Source organism: Leptodactylus fuscus, chromosome 6 (assembly GCF_031893055.1).
Source record: "Leptodactylus fuscus isolate aLepFus1 chromosome 6, aLepFus1.hap2, whole genome shotgun sequence".
In the NCBI taxonomy this organism is placed as follows: Eukaryota; Metazoa; Chordata; class Amphibia; order Anura; family Leptodactylidae; genus Leptodactylus; species Leptodactylus fuscus.
This window is the reverse complement of record NC_134270.1, coordinates 130,346,352-130,372,912: the sequence shown is the minus strand read 5'-3', so window position 1 is coordinate 130,372,912 and position 26,561 is coordinate 130,346,352. Positions and strand designations below refer to the sequence as shown.

The window sequence follows — 26,561 nt, the reverse complement described above, 5'->3', positions numbered from 1 at the left end:
TGCCTAGCTGCATCGGGAGCGCGCACACAGGGCCAGCGGCATAGAAGGGACGTCATCTCGCCGCTGGCTTTGCATATGTAACCCCGCCCACCAATGACGCAAGAAACCAGGAAGAAAGACGATTTTACAGCAGCGAAGACTGGTGAGTATGCGACGTGGGAATACCCCTTTAAGGCTTCACATTGCAGAAATGCCACGTTCTTGGTGCAGATTTTTTTTTTTAGCCAAACCTAGTAGTTGCTACAGAAAGAATGGGAACTCTATAGGAAGCTCATATAGGTCTCCCTTCTACTCAATCTAATCCTGGCTTTGGCTCAAAAATTCTTTCTAAATCTACTCTGGTTTTGGTCAAAGAAAAAAAAACATCGAAAGACATAGTGTTACTCCTCACACACTGTACTATCGATTTATGCAAAGTTTGGTGAAAGCTTACGACAGATATCACATTAATCCCATTTTGTGTAGCAGGTTTTACACCAATCTTTATTGAACAGTGTGGACAGTATGACATTCCTATGTACTCACAGTACATGACCAAGAATATATTGAAACAAAACACTGATGCCAATGGGTGCAAGGCAAAATACGAAACAGGCAACCAATGCATGGATGTTATGCAGTGTACATGGTGCAGTCTGGTACATACCGAATTTCAAAGAGCAGAAGTGACAAATACTCTGAGCAGAGCCATCACAATTGATAAAAGTAAGAAAAAGTGAATTGAACAATTTCATAGGTCCCTATGAGGACGGGTTCACACAATGCATATCAGATCAGGAAGATACCTCCGAGACAGGAGAAGAGCAACACTTTACAAAGGAAAAGTATCCATCCCCCTCTCTGTGATCTGGTTCCACTAGAAATGAATATCCCTACATAGGTCACATCCTCCGCCCATCACCTATAGTCAGTCATTCAGGTCAAGACATTTTCTTATTCTAAAGTATCTAAACGTCAGTCACATGTATTTTTAATCTGTATTGTAATATGTTCCAACATGACCAGCTAAATTCAGCTTTTCATCCTCGAGCACAAGTCCGGCGCGGCCTGCCAACCATCATCACTACACATTTACTCTTGGCAGTCATAACCATAACCATAGGCAATTTCATTGTAACAGGATTTAGCATGAAAGAATTTTTAACTGCTTTATCCGCAACAGCGCCACTCTTGTCCATGGGTTGTGTCTGATATTGCAGCTCAGCCCCAATCAAGTCAATTAAGTATACAAGTAGGTACAAGAACAGCCATTCAATAGCCCCATAGTGTCAAATATGAGCTGAAAAGAAAACACTCCCTGAGGATTCCTAAAGTGTATCACTATTAGGGAGTTCTCTTCAGAAGCCCTGTCTGGAATTTTGGCAGGCTGCTCAATGGGTGCTTACTGATTTATCTCCAATAGGGCAACACTCCAATTGGCCCTTTCAGGGATGTGCAATAAGCCTTTAGAGGGAGACTTTTTGGGATCATTCCCATGTAGTGTATCAAATGTGCCTTCCACCCTTTGTAAGAAAGGCTTTCTATCTTTTGTGCAATTTCCAAATTTTACTTGAAAATAGCAACTATAGAAATAATCAAAATTCCTAAGTACTGACCTGTAATACTGTAAAGTATAAAATACAATATTATTCAAGAGACGTAGCGCAGTGATAAACCATAAACCTGGCTCCCTGTATTAAGGAACACATAAGACAATACTGTCATCTTCAGGTTGGGATGAGGGGGTGAGGGAAGACCACTAACAGTTGTCAATGGTCCGCAGCTGTCCGCAAATTATGTGAACAATTAATAACATGGCGCAGCTTATAGAAGAATATATCTTATATCCTGTATGAAACAGATGTGGGGGGTAAAGGGGCTGTTTTTTTCAACCTTTCGACTCGATTGGTCATGTATGGAGTCTGGATGACAATGCAGTGCTGATATTTTACTTCTGCGCGGCCATGTTCCTTCTGCACATATTTCGTTACAGCTGTGTATCTGGCCTGTGTGGACTGCTCTTACGTGACTGTCACTATACACCAGCCATAGACATATGGCCGTCCCTACAGATACAATTCATGGAGCAGCATATATTAATGTGTAACTAAACATTGACAACTTTTGATTTTCTAGAAGTATTTTTGTAATGAATAAATCAAACTTTGGCTCCTTTCTGTGTAATTTTGCATTGCTTTATTCTTCCCTGGCTTCTTTATTGAGAGCTGTTCCTACCCCTCACTGAGTAATGGTGTATGGAATACGGGGCTGTGTAACCTACAGATAAAATAAGGGTAGAGGATGGTCACGTCAAAGAATTATATCTCCTGCGTTATAAAACCGTAGAAACCGACTTCTTTCATGGAACACTAAGGTTGCAGTACTATCTATATTAATACCAGAGATATCACTGGTTGAACACAGTCAGGCTTGGGGAGTTTGTAAGATTTAAAGCACTGGAGATATAACTGAAGAGACCCTTCCCCTCAACAGCTTTCAGTACTGAAGCCAAGGGACAAATAAAAAAATGCTAAATTTCACATAAAGGAGCCAAAATATGTTAATAAAGTATATTGCAGAATTTATTAATGACACAAATCCTTCCAGAAATCAGAAGTTGTTCTACAGCTTAGTCACACATTAAGCCAGTCTCGCACACTAAATAATGGTAAACCAAGCTTGCTACGGTCATGTTCGCATCTGGCAACCCCCAAGAGAAAATAGTCAATGGCTCCCTTGGGATCTGTTGTTGTTAATCATTAGATAGATCCATCTTAAGGTTTAGTCCATTCTGTCCCTACGATGGATCAGAAGAATGGACGTAAACAATGCAGTGTGAGCCCAGTGTTATTTAGGTAGAGTCAGTTCATCATCTAAAGCAGATGAGTCTAGACGGATTCAGCCCAACTACATCTAACGTTCCTGATCCTTTGTAACTTCAAGGAATAAGTTGTAGCCAGAGGCGTCTCTCCAGGCATGCTTCTTAATGGAGGGTTCATAATAGAGAGCCATCTATCAGAACACTTACTCAACTGAATTGAGTTAGTTTGTTGTCCAGGATTATAAATTGTTCACTGCTTGCTTCAAGAAACAGCTGCATATCGGTCCATGTGAGTCTGGGGTTACAGTTCATCTCCACTAAGGCCTCATTCACATCAGCGCTTGTATTCCTTCCAGGGAAGTCCGCATGAAGACCCCCCCGAACGCAACTGCAAGCGGTGTACCACTAAACGCACACGGACCCCATAGACTATAATGGGGTCCGTGTGCTTGCCGCCAGATCTCCGCAGGGATCATGCGGACAGGAAAGTAGTTCACAATCTACTTTCCTGTCCGCATGATTCGTGCAAGCAGCGCGCGGCAAGCACAAGGACCCCATTATAATCTATGGGGTCCGTGTGCTTTCAGTGGCACACCGCTTGCAGTTGCATTCAGTATTCCGTTCGGGGGGTCCCTATGCGGACTCCCCAAACGGAATACCGAACGCAGATGTGAACGAAGGGTAAAGGAGCCAAGATGTAATACTACACGCAACCTGTAGCCAAAAGTGGTGCTCTTTTTGGAAGAAAGCAGCCATATTTTTCTAATTCTGGACAACCCCTTTACATACACAGTCCTACTGGTTTAAAAGAGCAGCCATGCTTATTGAGAAAAATAAAGTATATCAAAGTGACATACCCATGTCGATATATCCTGAGCTACATGGGTACAATGCTACCATTCAAGTGGCTGTGGAAGCTGTTGTGAAAAAAGTTGATGCAAGATGGAACCACATTGCTATTCTTAGCTCCCCTATAAGCAAACACATTTTCGGGTTTGCCTTTTTCAGTGAAATCTAATACTCATAAACCCGTCCTGATACAGCACCTTCTCGAACTTGACTGTAGATATTCAGTGGTAGTCTGCTCCTGGCATATTGTAAACCAAACAGATTCACTAGTACGTTGAACCTTTAGATGGTTCCATTTGATCAAAATGCAGCAGGTTTTTATAATAATAAAAAAGACATGACCTGTATTTGTACGTTTGTGTGTTTTCGAATATATTATTCTTTAAGTTTTCACCATGTTCTTAAGGATCTTGTGGAATGAATGGATGCTCCGTTAGTCCTGTAAACAGTTGCAGTTGTGCCGTCTTGTGGCACAAAATAAAGTGACACAGCCCCCAAAAGTGCAGAGAGCTTTAAGAAATAAGGCTCTGGCACCTCATTCTTCTGGGGTAGGACTGCCACACACTAAGGTGTCAGTGGCATTTCCCTTCTTGGTGAAGGAGCTCTCACCATTTGGAGAGGGTAGTAAACTTACACAAACACAGAGAGTTTTGCGTATTTCATAAGGCAATCTTGCCATTGAGGATTTTTGGCAAGTCAAAGTTCATGATGTTGGAATGGAATAAATGATGTGGAGTTGGAATTATCAGGATAGCTATTTATCTATCAGGCCGCCCTCCTTCAGCTTGAAGTAGAAGAACTTTTCCAGAGTGTTGGCACATTTGCAATAATCGCTGTCTGGGGGGTTGTACTCTCGACAATTGGTGATGATTCTCTGTAGGTCAGCAATGAAGATCTTCTTGGTCACGTAGTATCTGTTCTTCAGCCTTTCTGTCATTGTCTTCAAGTCTACAGCGAGGTTTAAAACACAGGTATGACTTACATACAAATAGTTACAGGGAACACATCACCTACATCTGTAAGATGTTCTGTAGTCTCTAGTGATGACAGTAAGACACCATTATCTACATCTGAGAACCGAATAAGACTGCGGCACTGAAAAGGGTATTCCCATGTTAAGGCATTATCACTAGAGATGAGCGAACACTGTTCGGATCGGCCGATCCGAACAGCACGCACCCATAGAAATGAATGGAAGCACCTGTGACACCGGCCAGCCGCCAGCAAAGTCAGTGTCACAGGTGCTTCAATCCATTTCTATGGGTGCGTGCTGTTCGGATCGGCTGATCCCAACAATGTTCGCTCATCTCTAATTATCACCTATCCATAGGATAGGAAATAATGACAGATCAGCACAATGTCGGGTTTCCTGTTAGGTGCCCCAGGATTGGAGATATTGGTGCCGTTAATTTCATCACCAATCTCTCCCCACTGTCAGAAGGGCGTTCCTGACAGTCTAGCGTCATCACTTGGCTATGAGGAATACCCCGTTGACAGTATTTATCCATACATACTTGGAGGAAGGGTGGGTGCGTTCCTCGCAGCTCAGCGTCACTGCTGGGCGATAAAGAACGACCCCTCTGACAGTAGAAGGCTATGTTAGGGTACTGTCGGGAGTGCCTCACAGCCCAGCGATGACGTTAGAATGTCAGGAACACCCTTCTGATAGTGGGGAGAGATCGGTTCCTAAAATTAACAGCACTGATACCTTCAGCCCTGAAGCACATAATGGGAAATCCGACTGAGCGCTGAATTCAGCACACTCTTGTCTTTCTAGCAGTATATAAAACTGTGTGTGGCCCAGGACGTGAACGGTCCTCTTTAAGAAGGGAATAACCATTTAACTTGTCTAGTATCCATTGTATTGGTATCCACTGCAGCAACAAGTTGCTTTCCAGACATGGACGACATATAAAAGTTCCCATAACCCCAAACTTTCCTATGCCTGTCAGGGTAACACAGGAGTAATAGTAGTGCAACAACCAGAGAGCCACAGGCTGCTAATCTAGGTATTCTTGCTGGGTACAGATACAGGTCTCTTACCAATTGGAAATCTGATTACTTCATAGTAATCTGGAGCTTCAGATTTCTTGACAGGTTCCATGAAAGGCCAAGCACTTGGGTGTGTCTAAAGACAAAATGAAAATTCATATTAATTTCTTTACTGCTTCACATAAAACTATTTCAGAATCTGTTCTTCCTGGATAAAAATGCCATATCTGTGCACTGCTCCTGTGTGATTTTGCAGTTGCTTATGTGCAATTTTCTTGCAATACCAGACACAGTCCACAGATACATATGGAGCCGTTTCTGGAAGCCATGTTTCATTTTTTCAATTAAAAGGAAGAAAAGGGTGACTTGTGAGATAGAACAATCCTCTATAGCAATGGTCCCAAACCTTTGTATATGATAGACACTTGTCCCTGCCATGTGCAGTAAACGAAATTAGATTTTACCAGGCAGATGTCACTTGGAGCCCATTTCAGCATTGCATCCCATGAAGCCATGGTCAGTACACCTTTCCTCACTCAATGTACGCCCAATGTACAGGACATCTGAACTGAAGTGAGGCATACTGAACTTGACTTCATTGGGTGGGTGCAATACACATGCACCGATGCACATAAGCATAACTAACATGTTCGCATGCATGGTAGCCGCTATGAGGTACAATTAAGGGTGACAATAGGATGCATTTAGTAACATGTGTAATGTAAGAGAGTGTGGAAAACTTAACGTGCCTTCATTACTTTACTGGGAGTTCATAATTTCTGACATCATTATATTTTCTTCATATGCTGTGACGTCAGAGTATACTGTGATCATTTTATGTGTGCATCATCCCTGTACTGTGACGTTACAGTGTGTGCATCATCCCTGTACTGTGACGTCACAGTGTGTGCATCATCCCTGTACCGTGACGTCACAGTGTGTGCATCATCCCTGTACCGGGACATCAGTGTGTACAGAATCCCTGTACCATGGTGTTGCAGTGTGTGTATATTGGACTTATCTGCTTATTAACGTGCAATTTTATTTACAACACACTGCATATCTGAAACCCTTAAACCACAGCTGCATACCAGAACGCTGGAGGTTTAGTGTCCCCAAATAAGATGACTTGTTTCCTTTAATCACCAGTTACGCTACCTAGAAGCCATATTGGGCACTGCAGTAATATACAGCATCTGCAATTGTATGATAATAAATAGCCAGTGATTACACGAGCAGCAATACGGCTGTATGGGAAGGATAGTGTCTGAGCGCACAGTGTGCAGATATCATTAGGTTTATCAGGAATCTGTCTTCTCTGTGAGAGCTCTGTCATTAACAGGACTCTAATACTAGTCCAGTTGTGAGGAGCCCTCTCAGCGGAGCGCAGCACAACAGGACACATAAGATAATGAGCTCTACAGCAGATTTATGGATTTAAGTACAATCTCCCTGCTTGCAAATTATACCTGAAACAGAAGGTACAATTTAAGCAATACATTACCCAAAACACAAGTCGCAAGCTTTGCCAAGCATTATTACCTTGATCTGTGCTAGCAAGTTCTTCAACACGTTGTACAGTTGGTCAGGATCTTTAATTTCCTTTCTTTAAAAAAAAAAAAGTTAAAAGGGATTTTTCAGACAACATTGGTCTATCAATATCAGATGGGTGGAGAACTCACAGCACCCCTGCTGATCAGCTACTTGAAAAATCTACTGTGCCACCCACTTAAATGGAATAAAGCTGAAAATTCGGGTGTATGAAGCAGCTTACACAACAGAGACCAGAGCGTTAAAGAAGACCTTTCATGGTTTGGGGCACAGGCAGTTCTATATACTGCAGGAAAGCAGACAGTGCGCTGAATTCAGCGCACTGTCGACTTTCCCGATCTGTGCCCCGGGTAAAGAGCTTACGGTCCTGGTACCATAGCTCTTTACAGTCAGAAGGGAGTTCCTGACAGTCTGTCAGGTACGTCCTTCTTCAAAGCAGCACCTATCACACTGTACAGTGTGAGCGGGGAGGAACGCCCCCCTCCCCTCCTGATAATACTCGTCTATGGACGAGCTGTGTGAGCAGAGGGAGGGGGCGTTCCTCCCTGCTCACACTGTGCACCACGATAGGCGCTGCTGGGAAGAAGGACGTACCTGACTGACTGTCAGAAACGCCCTTCTGACTGTAAAGAGCTACGGTACCGGGACCGATAGCTCTTTACCCGGGGCACAGATCGGGAAAGCCAACAGTCTGAATTCAGCGCACTGTCGGCTTTCCAGCAGTATATAGAACTGCCTGTGCCCCAAACCATGAAAGGTCCTCTTTAAGGTGAACACTACGGCCCTTTCAGATGACTCATTTGCCACAGAGATCAGAGTCGGATCCCAACTAATCTGATACTGATGGCCCTTTTATAGGTAGGCCATTAAAATTGTTAACCCAGAAAGTCCTTTTAAGTAGAGAGAACTAAAGCACTACATGGTGCCCATGGATATTAATGCATACAGTACTTTTACTATTCTAAACATCTCATAAGGATGGAGGTCGTCTAAAGAAGAGGGGGGAGAAACACTTGCGTGCAAGCTAATAAATAAATCTACAGTATGGATATGTGCTACTGCTTTTTCCTTACACAACGCCACACCAATATCTGCATGCCAGTAGGCAAAGATGACCACTGGTTAGTTGGGGACAAGCCGCATACTTACTCACCCTTTCTCTTTACAAGAGGGTTTCCACCCAGTCTCTCCTGAAACAAGAGCAAACGTCAGTTCTGCAGCCCTTTGATACAGACCTCTACAAGTTATATTATACTTCTATACTTACGTATGCCTGGTATACATTCCACTGGAATCTGTCGCACTCCTTCTTTGAAGCATGTGAGTCCGGGATACACTTTGCGAATCTGAGCTTGCCTACGTTCAATGAGCTTCTTAATGATCTGAAAACAATTAGAAACATAATAGGTGTAGTCCGGTTTATGAAAAATGCTCAACTAGAAAACGTGGGGAGTGGGGGTTTGCAGGGTATAGAAGACTTTATTAATGGTGAACCAGTCTATGGGAGGATGGCAAAAGGAACGCAATAAAGTGAACAAATAAGCAGAGTTTTCTGATAAAGGAATATTACAAAAGTTTAGTTAGTCACCACTTAAGTCCCATTGTAAATTGAGGGCCATCCTGCTGCGAATCTAGTACATCCTATGGCCTGAAAGAAGCCAATGACTACATGGCTGCTGAATACCTTAAAGGGATCCTATCATTAAACTGACATTTTTTCTCGATAACACGTAGGAATAGTCTCCTCAGCACTCAAACAGCACTGGGGGCATCCCCAATGCTACGGGAGAACTCGCCAGCGCCGCTTCTATCTTCTTCAGAAACGGCCTCTCCCTGCGTCTTCTTCTGACACTGGCTTCAAACTTCTAGGCATTCGAAGTCGGCTCTGCCGTCGGGCCTCAGGCAGAGCCGACTGCGCGTGCCCGCCTGGTGTAAGTGGCCATTTTCTTTTTTTAAATGTAGATTGTGAGCCCCACATAGAGCTCACAATGTCACAATGTACATTTTCTCCCTATCAGTATGTCTTTGGAATATGGGATGGAAATCCATGCTAACCACTGAGCCACCGTGCGGCCCCAGCAGCCATTTTCTTGTGGCCATTTACATAGTTAAGCTGGGGTAAGCGGCCACAAGAAAATGGCCGCGCGCATGTGCAGTCGGCTCTGCCCGAGGCCTGATGGCAGAGTCGACTGCGCATGCGTAAAAGTTTGACACCAATGCCAGAAGAAGACACAGAGAGAGGCTGTTCCAGAAGACGGAGGCGGCACTGGAGAATTCTCCCACAGCTTTGGGGACACCCCCAGTGCTTTGAGAGAACTCATTTGCATACTGAAGAAAACCGGGATTTCTACCAAACGGCGGCGCGGAGAAGGCATCTAAAAGGTAGGAGGAGAAGAATAGCCTTTCTTAAGGCTATTCCTACATGTTAGTCAGAAAAAAAACAAAAAACAAAAAAAACTAATGATAGGATCCCTTTAAAATACAGGAGTTTGTTTATTAAGGGGATGTACCATTATAAATGGCAAGAAGTACTAAGAACTAAATAAGCATTGCAGGGAGAGAAATAAGAAGGATTGTGTAGGACGGAGCAGCGCAAAGTGGCGAGATGGTTCTATAACTGGTTTTCTTGCACTCGGTACCAGCAAGTCTATCCTTCATAAAGGCTACAACCAATGCTGGGCTTCATTTCTGACAAGCACAATGGAAAAGTAAATCTCTAGAAACAAAATGACATCCCTGCTTTCTCTGAGGATTTAGAAGAAAAGTTGTCTTATACTGGGCATTAGAGATGAGCGGGTAGTATTCGATCAAATATCGAATTATCATTATAGTCTATGGGAGAAAACGGGAATGTTTTTCCGGTTTCCATGAAAACCAAAGTTCGACACATTGGATCCTCCAAGTTCAGGAAGTAGCAGGACGAGGAGCACGAGGAGGTTTCTGAATTGAATTCAATGGAATTTTCCTGCGTGGTATTCGGCCGATACGAGTATTCGATCGAATACTATTCGCTCATGTCTACTAGGCATGTATGACAAGCTAGAAAGATGTGCACGCACAGTCTAACCACCAGATGGTGCTATAATAAAATAACATTTCTAGAAGAGGTTTTGTGTTTTTTTAAATATAATATTTAGAGATGAGCGAGTACTATTCGAATGGCAGTTTCGAATAGCACGCACCCATAGGAATGAATGGACTCCATTCATTGCTATGGGTGCGTGCTATTCGAAACTGCCGTTCAAATAGTACTCGCTCGTCTCGAATAATATTACTTTAATAAGTCACTCTACAATGTATATTTCCATTTACAGTGATGGAACTGGCCCTTTTACATGCGACTTAACTGGCAGATTTGGACGAGGCATGGTCAACTGTGTCATATTTCATGTTTCCTAACCAGAAAACTAATCATAATGGGGTCATTGTACAAACCTCTTTTTGTTTTTTGATGATGTGGGAGAGCTCGGTGTAAGGAATGCGAGGGTTAAGCTCACACTCCATCAATGTGGCTCCTTCATAGTCCTTGATATAACCCAGGTACCGGCTCTTAGGGACCTTAATGTCTTTTGAAAACCCCTAAATGGGAATGAGGATAAAAATAGATTAAAAGGAGATCGAGAAGCAGCAAATACGTCAATAAGAGTGGGAACTAAATGAATAAACACATTATGATCCTCTGCCACAAACCTGCAAAATAAGATGCGAGTCAAATTTAGAAACAGTGTAAAAAAAAAAAAGAAAAAAAAACAAATTGTCCACAATATAAATCAACATATTGCTTATCATACACATTGCGCTTAAAACTTCTCCAAGTGGATATCATTATCCTGCTATAAAGTCACTGCGTGAACCCAGTTAATGGATATTATTAGGCCTCAAAAGAGATGTGTGCAGACAGCGGGTAGACACAATGGGCTTACTAGGGTCACAGCACAAGCTTTATGGCCACATTATGAGGGACACCTAGCAACACAATGGACTACTTTAGGCTTCCTAACCACAGCAACACATGACAGTAAATGCCAATATCATCCATAGGTATCAAAGGATGTGCCAATAAAACATTCCCCGCACCATATGGATGATTCAGACAAAAGGAATTAGACACTGATATTAATCATGCAGAAAATTACCGTATTTTTCGGACTATAAGACGCACTTTTTTTCCTCCCAATATGGGAGGAAAATGTGTGTGCGTCTTATAGTCCGAATGCAGCGTGCAGCGTCTGTGTCCTGTCTATGAGAATCAAAAGGAGAGCAGCACGGTGCCTGCCTGCTCTGCCCCTCCTTCCCTGTCTGTGTCGCGTGTTTGCAGGAGCGAGATATGAGAGGCAGGGAAGTAGGGGCGAGCCAGGCAGGTGAGGGAAGCGTGGTTTCAAGCTTGCCGAGAAAACCACGCCTCCTTCTCCCGTCTGGCCTGCCCCTCCTTCACTGCCTCTCAGATCTGGCTCCAGCAATGAAACCACACAGACAGGGAAGGAGGGGCGGGCCAAACGGGAGGAGGAGGCGTGGTTTTCTCGGCAAGCTTGAAACCACGCCTCCTTCACCCATCTGGCCCGCCCCTACTTCCCTGCCTGTGTGGCATCATTGCAGGAGCAAGATCTGAGAGGCAGTGAAGGAGGGGCGGGCCAGACGGGAGAAGGAGGCGTGTTTTCAAGTTTGCTTAGAAAACCACACCTCCTTCACCCGTCTGGCCCGCCCCTTTTTCTCTTCTTGCATAGCTTCACTGCAGGGTGTCTCTTTCCATCCATGGATGAGATTAGATAGATAGACAGACAGACAGACAGACAGACAGACAGACAGACAGACAGACAGACAGACAGACAGACAGATAGATAGATAGATTAGATAGATAGATATGTTCAAATCACCCCCATATCCCTAGAATACATATAAAACAAAAACATTACTGTGAAACACATACACATTTGGTATCCCTGTGTCCGAAAGCCCCCGGTTCTATTTACATTGGTGAAATATTATATTATTAGGTTATTAAATATTTCACCAATTTTTTTTCCTTAAAATTTTTTTTTTCCCTATTTTCCTCCTCTAAAACCTTAGTGCGTCTTATGGTCCGAAAAATACGGTACATTTCTGCTTCAGGAATTTGAAGAAGATTTTTGACGCTGATTTTGAGGCAGATTCTGATCATCTGCTCAAAAACATGTTTCGAAATCAGCTCCAAAATCTGCCTCCTATTACAGGAGTTTCAGGCAGAATCCACCTGAAGAACTGCTAGCTGAAAAAAATCTGCCTCCCATTGTAACGTACGGGAGGCAGACTTCAGGCAGAATTTGGTGCTGATTTTGAGGCATGCTGCTTGCAATAAATTTCACCCCTGAAATTAGACCGGTGCAATAGAAATCTGGATTCATCTGGCTAGGCAATGCTTTTCCACTGTCCAATGATGCAATTTTTGCATTCTTTCACCCACTAGGGTCTTTCCTGTTTCCATTAGCTCTCAAATCATTATAGCACAATGGAGGTTTTCCCTCGATCCCATAATCTTCAGTCCACTCGACACCTTTGCATGAGAAAACCCCACAATGTTGGCAGTTTTTGAAATTCTGGCATAATAACCATGACATTCAGTGTGTATATATACCTGTCAGAGAATAAAAGGGTGCCCTATAAGCAAAGTAGTTGCAAGACTAAGTCTTGGCATGGAACTAGAACTTATTCACTGGAACATCCATGTAGTATCCCAAAAAGCTCATAAACATCATAGGCATTGTGCAATGCTCTAGTTAACCTGTGGTGGCGCTGATGATGCAGAGAAACCTAACAAAATTCCACCACATAGCAAAACACCCAGCTTATTGTCAATGGTCTATTCATTAAAAAAAATAATAATAAATAAAAAAATCTATAGTCCAAAGCAAACAACCGATTGAGTAAAAACGGAAATGGCAAACTGACAAGTGCAGACAGAAAGCCTGGTGGTTTCCAGTAACAAATTAAAGTGAGATGCTGTAACCCCACTTGTCCCTGAGTATTGTTTAAGTGTATACCTGCTATTTGATACAATCTTACACTTCTATTCAACTGCGTATTAGCATTTTATCCTTTGTTTAGTGAGTGACATCTTGTGCAGGATCAGAGGGTGATATTAGGCAGTGGTACAATTGCTGAATGCCTCATGTATAAAGCATTGAATTCCTACTATGTTAGATGTAGTGTAAAGCACAAGGAGGCACAATGACAGGAACAACTTGAACTTCTGATAATAGAAATGACAACAGAGGGTTAGGACTTCAACATGCTACTCTCTTACCATGTGAACACCTTAAAATAGGCAAACCATATCAGATAGAAGAGGTCAAATTAAAGGGGCTGTTGCAGTGCAATCCCTTGTTTAGCAGGCACTGTTGTGTCTATTGTGTGGAGCTATGCCTTCACTAACCTGATCCGCACTGATCTAATAAGAACTAATCCTAAAGGTACACAAACAATATTAAAAGGCTTGGAATAACCTCTTTAGCATAACACAGATTTAAAACCAGGATATGGAACTAAAGAGTAAACATTAAAGATTATGAAAACCCAGGGGCCACATGGTGGCTCAGTGGTTAGCACTGCAGCCTTGCAGCGCTAGAGTCCTGAGCTCAAATCCCGCCATGGGCAAATAACCCATCTGCAAGGAGTTTGTATGTTCTCCCCGTGTTTGCATGGATTTCCATCCCATATTCCAAAAACATACTGATAGGGAAAAATGTACATTGTGAGCTCTATGTGGGGCTTATAATCTGCATTATAAAAAAAAAAAAAAAAAAAAAAGATTATGAAAACCCAACATGAAATTGCCTACATCCCAGCAGTGCGTACAAATTAGGAAATAAAGACCTTTACCTGCTTTTTAAAATACCCAATAGCATATTCATCTGCATATGTCAGAAAGTACAGGATGTTATGTTTAATGTGGTATTCCTTCAGATGGTTCATTAAATGTGTCCCGTATCCCTGTAAATGAAACAAACACTAATTAAAATAGCATAACTATCATAGCCGAGCTCCTCTCCTCTCCCAGAAATGTAGGGGCGGTTAAAATATAATGTACTGCACCTGTAATTAAAGGGAGTCTGTCACCAGGAAAATCGGTATCAAACTAATGGAAGTACCTTGTAGGGAAGCTTTTATACTTTCCAAAGCTGCCCTTCTTATTCTGCATTGCAGCCCTACTTTCATGAAAATAAGAATTTTATTCTTATGCAATTTAGCTGAAAAGAGCTAAAGCCTAAAGCCCTGCTCAGCTAATTTGCATAAGAATAAAACGCTGATTTTTATAACAATGGAGCTGCAATACAGTATAAGAAAATCATCTTTGGAAACTGTTAAAGCAGCCCTACAAGGTACTGTCATTAGTCTGTTACTGATTTTCCTGCAGACAGACTCTCTTTAAAGGTCTCTATTCTGGATGCCACCAACACGAAGGGAACATTACAGTCATCAGTATGACAACCCCATCAAGTAACTCTTTTTAGGTCAGCTCTGGGACCCAAGTAAATGTGACTTAGGAGGCGCTGGGGTTGACAGTAACTATTCTCTAGGTTTCTTTTTTTGTGACATAAGACAATGCTAAAGAATAACAAAGGCAATACGGACCTTGACTTGCTCATTAGATGTTACTGCGCAGAACACAATCTCTGTAAAGCCTTGAGTGGGAAACATTCGGAAGCAGATACCTCCAATAACACGTCCATCTTTAATAAGAGCCAAAGTTTTGTGCTTCCTGACAAGACAACAATATGCCTCTGATATGTGATCTTACTAGACATGGAGGTAGCTTCTCAATAACACATAAATAAAGTGTCTGTAATGGCCACATGTCACTTACGGGTCAAACACCAGCCGGGTGATGTACTCCTTGGGCATTCGGGGAAGCTGATGGGAGAAGACATTCTGCAACCCAACAAGCCACATGAGGATCTTCTTATTGGACTTCTGAGACAGAGAGTTTCCAATGACATGAAACTCTATGATCCCCCTGCGTTCCTCTAAGCGAGCAGTCTCATCTCGGGCCGCATTAGCCGACAGTAAGCTTGTCTGTCACAAGGTAAAGAAAAGCTGAATGTGAAACACTTTCAATATATATTGAATCAATTATTTTGTTGCTAATCCCCACGAAACAAGAGTATTTTTTTTTTTTTTTTTTTAACTCCACATTGTGCCAATCTGGTTATTCCTCCTGGAAATGTAAATTAACAGTTGGGTGTTATACCATACAGTGACAATAACAGGACTGATTTGACATGGTCAGTAGGTGTAGTGACTTGCCTTGTTGACAAGTGGTAACACCCAAATGGCAATTTACTCATATATTACTAGGAGGAATAACAGATCTAAGAAACAAGACATCAGGCGTGACATGTTCTCTTTAAACATAAAAAACTGTAAGAACTCCAGTTCTGTCTAGACTCCTGATGATGTGTCTAAACTAGTATGTTCTGCCATGTATTACCCTGAATACCCTGTTTAAAGGGAATGTGTCATAAGACAATGTGATTTTTAAGATTTTTTTAAGCATCAATTTATTATTATTATTTTTTTTTATTCTCATGCCCCAACTCTGGAAACTGAAGCCTAAAATAATTGATGAGCCATAGACACAATAGCCTATTGACTTAATTGAGGGATTTTTCTTAGGCATGCTCTATGAGCTGCTCAGAGAGGGGAGCAGATAATCTATGAGCTCACCTACAGTCACTGGAGGATTGTGCATCTTATCTACATATACATGATAGCGGTGATAACCATGTGCTGATAAGTGGCCACTGCAAAGAAATTTCCTACAGAACAGGAAGTATAAGCAGATGATTTGGCTTTGTGCCGTAGGAAAACCTCGCCAAAGATACTTTAAAAAATAAAAACTTGATGTAAATTAATTTATCTGGAGACACATTCCCTTTAAATAAAACCTCAACCTCATTCTTATAGGCTACCTTCAGACCACATTTATTGTACATCAGGCAGGAATCCATTCTCGATAAAAACTGGACCAGTCATAAAAACACATACAAAGGTTTCACAATTTTATGATGGCTCCATCAAAAAAAAAACCCAAACACTAATCCAGTATACTCATTTGCAATTTTTTCTAGTTATTTTTTTGTGTAAAGATCAGTTTTTTGGCTGGATGGAATAGACACGTGTATCTCTGTCCAGTTATAAAAACCAGAGAGGAACGAAGGCCATAGAAAGGCATGTTTGTCATCCATTTTCTGTACAGAAGCCTATGTATCCATTAAACAAATCTGCTCTTATTGTGTTTTCTATGTAAATGCAGCGGCATATAACATACAGTGGAGTGAAAGTAGCCTAAAAATATAATCACAAATTGGAATTTACACTGACTAAAAAAGAAATCTACAATTACACAGCATGTGAGAGCAGCCTTACATCTGGGCCCAGCATGGCGGCTGGATCAGTGATTGTTAGCATGACTTCATTCACTAACTCCATGGGAATATCGCCCATCACACGGATTCTTTTTGCGTCCTCCAGTGTCAGGCTTTCTGACAGTTTTCTTTTTTCTCCTGTGTTTAAATAATGGCGGTAACTTAGCAAGGAAATAGCACTACAAGTCCTGGTCTCTACACAAAATAGTTCAATACATATGTAAAAGATGCTTTGCCAAAGTAGTCAGTCATCTCCCATCCCCATCAGAATTATTTTCATACATAGGGCCTCAATTGACTGTTATATTTTATTTATTGACAATAGGAACCAATCAGAGCTCAGCTTTTATTTTTTCAGAGCACTTTAGAAATGAAGGCTGAGGCCCAGTTCACATCTGCACATGGGTTTCCGTTCGAGGAGTCTGCTTGGGGAAACCTCCCAACCCCATAGACTATAATGGGGTTGGTGTGGTTTCTGCATGAAAAATGCGGAGAAAAAAACTGCTGCTTGCAGGACATCTCTCTCTGCAGTTTTTATGCAGAGAAGGGAACGGAATAACCTGAACGCAGATGTGAACTAGACCTGAGCACCGATTGGTTGGCTTTGGTCACTATTAGGCTGAAGACACACTGAGTTGTTGTTACAGGTTCTGCCGGATTTTTTTGAGTCAAAGCCAGGAGTGGATTCAGCAGGAAGAAGAAATATAAGTCCTTACATTGTATGTCCCATTCCTTTTGAATCGATTCCTGGCTTTGGCTCAGAAATGCGCTGCAAATTCTTCAGCAAAGTAGCAAGAAAAATTCAAAAGGGTCTTCATTAGAGATGAGCGAACACTATTCGGAACAGCCGTTCCGAATAGCACGCTCCCATAGAAATTAATGAACGTAGCCGCTTTCATTCATTTCTATGGGAGCGTGCTAGTCGGAACGGCTGTTTCGAATAGTGTTCACTCATCTCCAGTCTTCATACATCGATAAATGAAGCCTTACTATTGCTCTGACATGCTGATTGCAAAGTATTCAACCCAAGTCCCATGGAAGATCCAATTCTCATTAATTCATTCTCTCTCTCCACACTTACATACAGATTTTTCTTAAAAAAATATACATATACATTATACATATAGATTTTAAATTAAGTCTAGATAGTCTAACGCTGTACCCGATTGATCATCTAGAATCAGCCACTAAGCTAAATCGGGTGCATTTAAGGCCTGCATAAATTATAAACAGCATTAGTAAATCTGCCCCAAAGTGTAAGAGACATGCAGCAGCTGAACATTACCTGGCATGGGCTCGGAGCTGCCAGCATCTCCATTGGATGTTAGGGAGGAACTGTTATTCAGACTATTGCTGAAAAGTGGTGTACTTGGTGCGGTGGTAGTATTCACTGCAGCTAGGAATACAAACAGAAAGCAAAGTCAGCTCACAGCAAAATCACATAACTCATAGTGGATTATCACAAAACAGGCTTAGTCATATATATTAGAAGTTGTTTCTACTGTTGTATCTAACAACAGCCCCTTTCTCCCCAACATGCTAGAGTCAAATAAATCATTAGATACACTTATCTAAAATAATTGTATACTTTAGGTTCTGGTTTGCATAAAAAAATACCGCATCAATCGTATATAAGCTTCCTTTCAGCTGTAGGCAGGGTACAAAGTGTTGCCTTGCAACCCTGGGGCCAAGGTTTTAATATAATGTTCGCCTGGAGCTTATACTTTTACTAAAGTGGAACTGGATTCTGTGCAAATATCAAAGACTTATATGGAGATTTACTGGCTACTTTAATGACTTATGACTGACAGCTCTGCTGTACATAGAACTGATGTAAGAAGAAGCTTCTGTGTCAGAGATAGAGCAGGTAGCAAAGTGTTGCCATATGGCTATATGTCATGTACTGGCAACCTTAGTCTAATCCATTTGCCCTAAAAAAGCATAAGGAGATCACAGAGGATAGGGAAATTGGGGAGACTATCTCCCCCTGTAGGAGCCAAAGTGACTCTCACTGTGAAGTATGGTTTGAGCAATACATCAACAGCCACTCAGAGGAATGACCGCCATGCAACATTACATTCCTCAGTCTGGCAGGCTGTTGCTGCCCACAGCAAAACCAGCTGTTTTATTAGGAGCAGGATCCGTGGGGATCAGCGGCTCCCATGTTAGAAATTGTTTATGATGCAACGACCCCTTTTATGTAACAAAGTAATGCTGCAATATCCTTCAGAGCACTATAACTTTGATCAATGTAAATCCTTGAAATACAGGCTGCATAAAAATAATATAACTAACAATATCCAACCAATTTAAAGTTACCTGGACGAGACACTAGCTGAGGACCTTCGGTGTTAGATACAGTAAAATCAGATTCCCAAATAGGAGAATTTTCACCATATATTTCTTCTTCCAACATAGAAAGAAATCTACAGAGGCAAAGCATGCATGGAATGAATACACACCTGATTTTTGCTACCATATTTAAAGGGATTTCCTTACACCAAATTACATTTTCATATTCAATACCCAGACACCACACACATCATCTTACTGGAAGCTGCTAGTAGACATGTAACACCACTCCTATTCTAGAAATAGGAGAGGCCTTGCAGTTCCCTGGAAGCACCATTATGCACTGAACTATTGCCGTTTCCACCATCTAATAAGTCTGTCCCTGATATATCCATTGTAGTCTCAGGCCTTACTATAACTCCTAGGCAGCAGGCTCTCTGCCTTGGGGTCATGTTTGACGCAGACCTTTCCTTCACCCCTCATATTGAATCACTTGCACGTTCATGTCATCTCCACCTCAAAAACATCTCCAGAATACGCCCTTTCCTTACCAGAGATACACTAAAGACACTTATTGTCTCTCTGATTCATTCTCACCTTGACTACTGTAACTCCTTCCCCTTACTAAACTCTCCCCTCTACAATCTATTCTGAATGCAGCGGCCAGGCTCATCTATCAGTCTAGACGTTACAGCGATGCCGCGGGTCTGTGCCAGTCACTACATTGGCTGCCTATTCATTATAGAATAAAATATAAAGTTATCACTCTCATTCACAAGGCTCTCCATAATGCCGCACCTCCCTACATTTCCTCCCTCATCTCTGTCTACCGCCCAACCCGTGCTCTCCGCTCACTCAATGACCTAACACTTACATCCTCTATTATCAGAACCTCCCACGCTCGTATACAAGACTTCTCCCGAGCTGCACCACTTCTCTGGAATGCTCTACCCTGGACAATCAGATTAACTCCCAATTTCTACAGTTTCAAACGCAAACTAAAGACGCATCTTTTCAGACAAACCTATCACAATTTCTAATGTAAACCCTTCCGTACCGTAATTAGAATCCCTAAAACAAACCCTCCTCTGTTCCCGCTCCCACATTACCCCACATGATATGATGTCATCTTATGCTAACTTTATAGGTCCAAGCTCCATCCACATGTTAAAGGACACGACTTGTGACGGCTCATAAAGTTTTATGTTTGTGTAATGACAATAACTTCTATTACAAAATTGTCTGACCTCTGTATAAGCAATGCCGCCCCTGCTACCTCTTGTGTCACCCCCTCTACTTCATAGATTGTAAGCTCCTGCGAGAAGGCCCTCAGTCCCATTGTGTGAAGTGATTATTTCTTTGTAATGTATCTTTTTGTCTGTATTTGTCTGTACCCTACAAATTGTACAGCGCTGCGGAATATTTTGGCGCTATATAAATAAAATGTATTATTATTATTCAGTAGTTGGGGCTGCTATGCTGCTCACTAGCAGCTCCCAGTACATATAGGCTGCAAGAACAGATGATCTGTGTTTTCAAAAGTTACTCTAGTCATCAGTCCATGTGCCAGAATTTGTATCAAGCAGCCGTTGTGCATGTGTGCTGCTGCCCCTTGCAATTCTAGAAAAATACAGGAAATAGCTAAGTGCTGTTTTCAGCTTCTGTTTGGAAGTCCCATAGAGATAAATAGAGCAGTGGCACACATGCGCAATTGTTTAACCATATTATAACACTGGGACTAATAATTGGTGGGATTCCAGTGGTTGGACCCTCAGTGATCAATCACTATTCTGTGGATATTCAATAAGCTTAATTCAGGGTACAAATAAAATGTCACGTATACTGACTTGGGAAAGTGCGTAAGAATAAGTGTCCTCTTCTCTGGAACCAATTTGTCTTTTTCCACCCTGAACTTTTCTAGCAGCTGTCTGCGTGTAACTGTGAAGATAGAGCGGAGCAAGCTTCTCCCAAACACATGTGTGGTTTCATATCTTGGCAAGCTATCACAGCTCTGCGGGACATGACAGTAACACAGCCACCTGAAACCAAGAAAAGAATTATACACAAACATCGGTAGGAGCGACAAATCTCCCGACTTTTCATACTACTATAAGAAAGCTAAGGTTGTCATTGTAACTTAGATGGAACCAGGCCACTTAATAGCAACCCTGCTCAGTTATGAAATAAGCAATATGTTTCCATATTAAAATCCTTGTAGGCCTCTCAGAACATATGGGAAAGAGTTGCCTAACCTTGAAGCCCCACTTAACCTTATACCTGGAAAGAAAGGAGTCCATTAGACAGTACACAAAGTATCCAAAGACATTGCATAAACCCACTTACCTTGTGTAATTGACCTTATACGTTGCCACATCCTCACTTTGTGACCTCTGACGGAACTGGGAAGGAGTCTCCAACTTCCAGTAATTTAAGCAAAGAAGAAACATTTTGGAGAGTTCATACATTGTCTGCCGCTCTTTGGGTTGCAGGTGGCTAAACTTGTACTGCACAAAATTCAACACTCCCTGGAAGAGTCAAATAAGAACAAGTCAGACATGAAAGATAATTTAAAGCTAATGTATTTATTTACAACCAAGGACTGTAGGGTGCTGTTAGGGTGTTGTGCTTGGTGGTGACCCACAAAAACGGGTGCTTTGAGGGGCCACACGGTGGCTCAGTGATTAGCACTGTAGCCTTGCAGTGCTGGAGTCCTGGTGTTCAAATCCCGCCAGGGGCAAAAAAAAAAAAACATCTGCAAGGATTTTGTATGTTCTCCCCGTGTTTGCATGGATTTCCATCCCATATTCCAAAAAGACATACTGATAGGGATAAAACGCACATTGTGAGCTCTATGTGGGGCTCAAACTCTACATTAACCCCCCCCCCAAAAAAAAAAAAAAACAAAAAAAAAAAAACAGGTGCTTTGGCAGGCACAGTACGTTAGCATAGTGAACACATTTGAACCAAGAACTGCTACTATTATTCTCAGGGGTCTTTTCAGACCAAAGAGTATAATAAAAAGCAGCTCAGGGGAGGTGAGCAAACCTAAAAAAGCAAAACAGTGTCACTCACCTCTCCTGGGCTATGTTGTTGCTGCCTGTTGTGAGGGACCGCTAAGGCATGTGACTGGGCCTCAGCGGTCACGTGGCGTTGCAATGTTTACTTTTATGCATCACAAAGTCACAATATGCTGATGCCCAGTCATAGGCATTAGTGGTCCCTAACGTCAGTCACAAGCACCAAAGACAGCATAAAACTGAACCGGGGGCCCAGGGGAGGTAAGCAACCCTGTTTTTTTCTTCTTTTTATGTTTGATCACCTTCTGGGGGCCTCTGCACTGAAGAGATCCCAGACTAGAACAGCAGTTTTGGTTCAGCAGACTAAAAGAAACCACCGGGTGAACCTCATCAGAAGAATCTTGCAATGTTCACTCAACATTTAGGGGCGTGGTTTAAGAAGGAGGTAACCTAAATACTTGCTATTAATTGTAATAAAGGTAAAATGTTGATACTAATAAATACTAGAACTCCAGAATTGTTTAATATTCATTTGTCTAATTTAATCTATAAAACAGTGTGCATTTCCACAGCACAGTCACCTGTTCGATATTTGGCTTTTCAAAAGGAGGACTTCCCAGAGAGCCTTCAACCACTGGTCTGTTCATCTGCAGGATACACTTTCTAAGAAGCTGTAGACAATAAAAGAAATCATTTACTACCAAAAACAATCAAATTACACAACGGCTAATAAATAATGTTAATTAAATATAAAGGACCCATGTCATCCATGTTGATAAGGAAAGTAGTGAGTGCACTAAAATTGTTACGGCCCCCATAGACTATAATGGGGTCCATGTGGATTCCACTCTGTTTCCTGCATGAAAAATTGCTGCTTGTGTTTTGGAAATTACAGCGTGTCAGATGCGCTTTTTGTTGCAAAGTTTTTGTAAATCGCAGTGTGTTCAACCTGTGTATTTTTCCTTAATTTTTGGAAATCGCAGCATATTCAATGTGTGTATTTTTCTACAGTTTATGAAAATTATAGTTTCCAATGTGCATAATGTTTGGCAGTTTTTGGAAACATAGAATATCCAATGTAGAATATCCTCATTCAAATCAGCGTTTGGATTCCATCCGGGGGAGTCTGAATGAGGACCCCCTTGAACGGAATACCAAACACAAGTGCTGGTGCAGTGAAAGCGCACGGACCCCATAGACTATAATGGGGTCCATGTGCTTTCCACAAGATCTCCGCAGGGATCTTGCAGACAGGAAAGTAGTTCACCATCTACTTTCCTGTCCGCATGATTTGTGCGAGCAGCGTGCGGCAAGCACACAGACCTCATTATAGTCTATGGGGTCTGCGTGCTTTTACAGCACAGTGCTTGCAATTGTGTTTGTATTCCATTTGGGACTCCCCCGGACAGAATCCAAACACAGTATATGGTATATAGAGATATATAGTAAAAAATCTAAATCTCACCTTAAACAAGTAAAAGTAAACTTGCTTGGTGTCGGTGTCCTCCTCCTTATGTACGGACATGAAGAGATTCTCAACATCCACCACCATGCCCAACAAGCGATTGATTTCATCTTCAGATACATTCTCTAAATGCGACACATGGTCAGCTACAGGTACAGAGATAGAAAACACGTTTAGTAAATTTTCCTGTTCTACCCTGCAGAAACCTATCAGTGTCAAGGATGTCTTATGGAACATACAAGGGGACATTAAAATATATTATAGACACAAATACATATACAGAGTACAATCCCTTTTATCCATAAGATGTCTTAAAGAGGATTCAGCATCTTTCCTGAATCCTAACCTTAGGATGTGTCATCCATGTCTGATCATGGGGGTGTGATATGCATTACCACGACAGATCAGCTGCTTGAAACAGCATTCAGGCGAGGATTGTTTCCACTTCACATACCACCAATGTCACGTTTATTTGTCACATGGCCAGATTGCAGCTCAGTTGCATTCAAGTGAAAGGGGCTGAGCTGCAATACCAAGGAGGGCCCCACACAATGTACGGTGCTGTGCTTGGTATTCAGTGAAGAGGTCACACAACTCATCCAAACACTCTGGGCTCTTCAAACACCTGATCAATGGAGGTCCTGGGTATCTTATCTACCCGACAATGATAACTTATTACAGTCTTGAAAACCTGTACAACCCCTTTAACATTGCATTTTGCCATTCCTCTGTTATTCCTCCTGGAAATATGATTTCTGAATGAACTAACAACTGTGCAATCTCATTGTGTATTGCATTAAGATGTCCCACTTCATCCTCTCTACAGTCTAAGTACAAAATGAATGAGTGACTCAGGATCCAATAGATTCCTCATTATTGCAATGATCATTCCATACCCAGTGAGTGACCGCAGCTTCGGCAGGGCTCACTCAGGCTGGCTGCAGGCTGCTGAAGGTCCATTCTAGGAGCAGTTTGTGGGTTGGGGTTCTTCCATCCATTGCATTTACAGACATCATTTGCCTGAAATATAAGCAATGATACATAATCCTACATTTCTATGAAAGCCAATGACTTCTCATGAATGACAAGTAGCATGTACTTACAGTAATGGAACCCCAAGAGATGGAACTCCAATTCACGCCCAGGAGGAAGGGTTCCTCGCACATCTTTGGCCCTGACATTTCTCATGGAAACTTACTGGTTTCAATGGAATATAAGCGATCAGTTCCTGTAACTACCAGCAATGTTCCTATCATATAGTAGCATGCAACTTCATTATTCCCAGCGTTAGATATAATCGATGACCGGAGCTAAATGTCTATATACAAGGCCTCATCTAAGATGCTTTTAGTCATATATTTCAGCATGACGCCACACCACAAGTCATCAGATCACCCCTTAGTAACCAGAGCATTTAATCCTTTAGGTGCCGCTGTCAATAGCAAACTTAGCATTTATATGGTCTTAGAGGAGAAGGTTCCCTCTGTCTGGTACTGGCACTGCTACAAACACACTTGTGGGGCGCCGATGCACCTATGCTAAGTTTACATTAGTGTCAGCTCTCCGTTGTTTGGATCTCTTGAAAAGCTGCTAAAATTTTGGTTACATATGGAGAGAGTCAGGCCTGAAGTGCTGGTTTTTGTCTGTCTGCCACTAAATGAATGTCATAAAAAGTGATCAAAATAATTCCCCTAATAATAATAAATACCAATATTAATATCAGTTCTTCCCGCAAAAAAAGGGAAAAGAAAAAAAAAATCATGGTATTGGAAAACAGGAATGTGCTAATATTATATACATATAAGAAAAATGGGTTTTATAGCCCAAAAGTAGTAAAACTGAAATAATTAGTATAGCAATAATATTATAAGGAATCACTATTACTGTATCAACGTGAACAATAAATGTATTATTTGATTGCAGTCTATTCTCTCCCAGAAAGGCTTAATAAAGGTATATGTACCCCAAAATGTACCCTACAACATAATACCCTACCCCATAATAAAGTAAGCTCTGCCATATTGACACTGACAGAAAAATAAACCCCTTATGTGTCTTGGTAAGCAATGAAAAATGGCTTGGGGGCAAAACAGGGCAGCCATTATAATGGGTTAAGCCCAGGCTGAGACCCCTGGTAGATCATATGCAGTATCCCTGCCCATACAGTGCAGAGAGCTCCTACCCCTATGAATGGGACAAAGGCTGGATTGAGTGTATACAGCCCACCCCATACAGAGCATCTGCAGCTCCATCCCCTCCCTCCCCCGCAGCCCCTGCCTTTATTATTTACCTTACACGCCGAGAACACTCCGAGCTTCTCAAGCTTCTTGGCCCGGGGAAGGGCCCTGACTTGGGCTTTCCTTTGGCTCGCTCTCTGCTGCTGGCTCAGTCCAGGCCTCGCCGGGTCGCTGCTGCCCGCGCTACTTCCAGCGGCTGCTGCGGCGGCGGTTGCAGCAGAGGTTCCGCTCTGTCCAGTTGCAGGAGGTGACTGTACACTGCTCCGGGACTGCGAGGCCTGGACCAGCTCAGCCATAGCAACGATGTACGCCGCGTGCTGTATCGATAAAGTTGTGCAGTTCAAGGGAGGCCGACGGTATGACTCTGGGCATGCGCATTACGCAAGGGACGCTGGGAGTTGTAGTTTTTGTCTCCTGAGCCAAGGAACTAAAATGGTTGCGTCTAGAATGGAGTTGCTCCTGGTAGGTCCTCCCTCCAGCAACTCCAATCTAGTCACCTCACTAGTGAACGGGCTAGAATGGAGTTACTGTAGGGAGGACCTACCAGGAGCAACTCCAATCTAGACAATTCACCAGTGAGGTGACTAGATTGGAAGTTGCTGGAGGCAGGGACCTGCTAGAATCAACTCCAATGTAGACTGTTCAGTACTGAAGTGACTAGAATGGAGATGCTAATAGGAGCTGCCGCCAGAAACTCCAATCTAGTCACCTCACTACAGGAGCAGTTACTGTAGAGTGGAGTGTCTATAGGGAGGAGCCAGAACTGGCCAAGAGAGACATTGTATATGTATATTGTATCAATAAGAATATAGGAAAAACACATTCCTGGACATAGATACATCCTGTGAAAGTTTGTGAGTTTGGATGTTTGTGGGTTTGTATGTTTGTTACTCAATCACGCAAAACCCGCTCGACCGATTTGGCTGAAAGTTTCCACAAACATAGTTAATACACCCG

General features: G+C 42.2%; 1 protein-coding gene across 3 annotated transcripts; it reads right to left on the bottom strand.

The window, feature by feature from the left end:
* Positions 1–461: 461 nt before the first annotated feature.
* Positions 462–25,908, bottom strand: KAT2A (lysine acetyltransferase 2A). 3 transcript variants are annotated; one of them, XR_012716894.1, is made up of 19 exons: positions 25,658–25,908; positions 24,264–24,387; positions 23,368–23,513; positions 22,484–22,573; positions 21,229–21,410; positions 20,733–20,924; positions 18,913–19,019; positions 17,879–17,989; positions 16,595–16,731; positions 15,033–15,241; positions 14,801–14,927; positions 14,048–14,158; positions 10,628–10,771; positions 8,460–8,574; positions 8,346–8,382; positions 7,184–7,247; positions 5,693–5,777; positions 3,477–4,597; positions 462–3,117 (listed from the first exon to the last, which is right to left on the bottom strand). XR_012716894.1 is itself a non-coding variant. In XM_075277216.1 (18 exons), exons 1-18 carry the CDS (start codon positions 25,898–25,900, stop codon positions 4,404–4,406), a joined length of 2,418 nt encoding a protein of 805 aa, XP_075133317.1. In that variant the 5' UTR covers positions 25,901–25,908; the 3' UTR covers positions 462–4,403. The 3 variants fall into 3 exon arrangements, 1 of the variants encoding a protein (XP_075133317.1); XR_012716895.1 differs by having other exon boundaries at positions 462–3,112; XM_075277216.1 differs by having other exon boundaries at positions 462–4,597.
* Positions 25,909–26,561: the final 653 nt, after the last annotated feature.

Coding starts and splice junctions, on each gene's coding strand:
- KAT2A (XM_075277216.1), bottom strand. CDS start 25,900: ATGGCTGAGCTGGTCCAGGCCTCGCAGTCCCGGAGCAGTGTACAGTCA. Junction 23,514..24,263: donor AAGCTGCGGTCACTCACTGG/GTATGGAATGAT, acceptor CTGTACCTGTAG/CTGACCATGTGTCGCATTTA. Junction 14,159..14,800: donor CATCTAATGAGCAAGTCAAG/GTCCGTATTGCC, acceptor TTTCATTTACAG/GGATACGGGACACATTTAAT.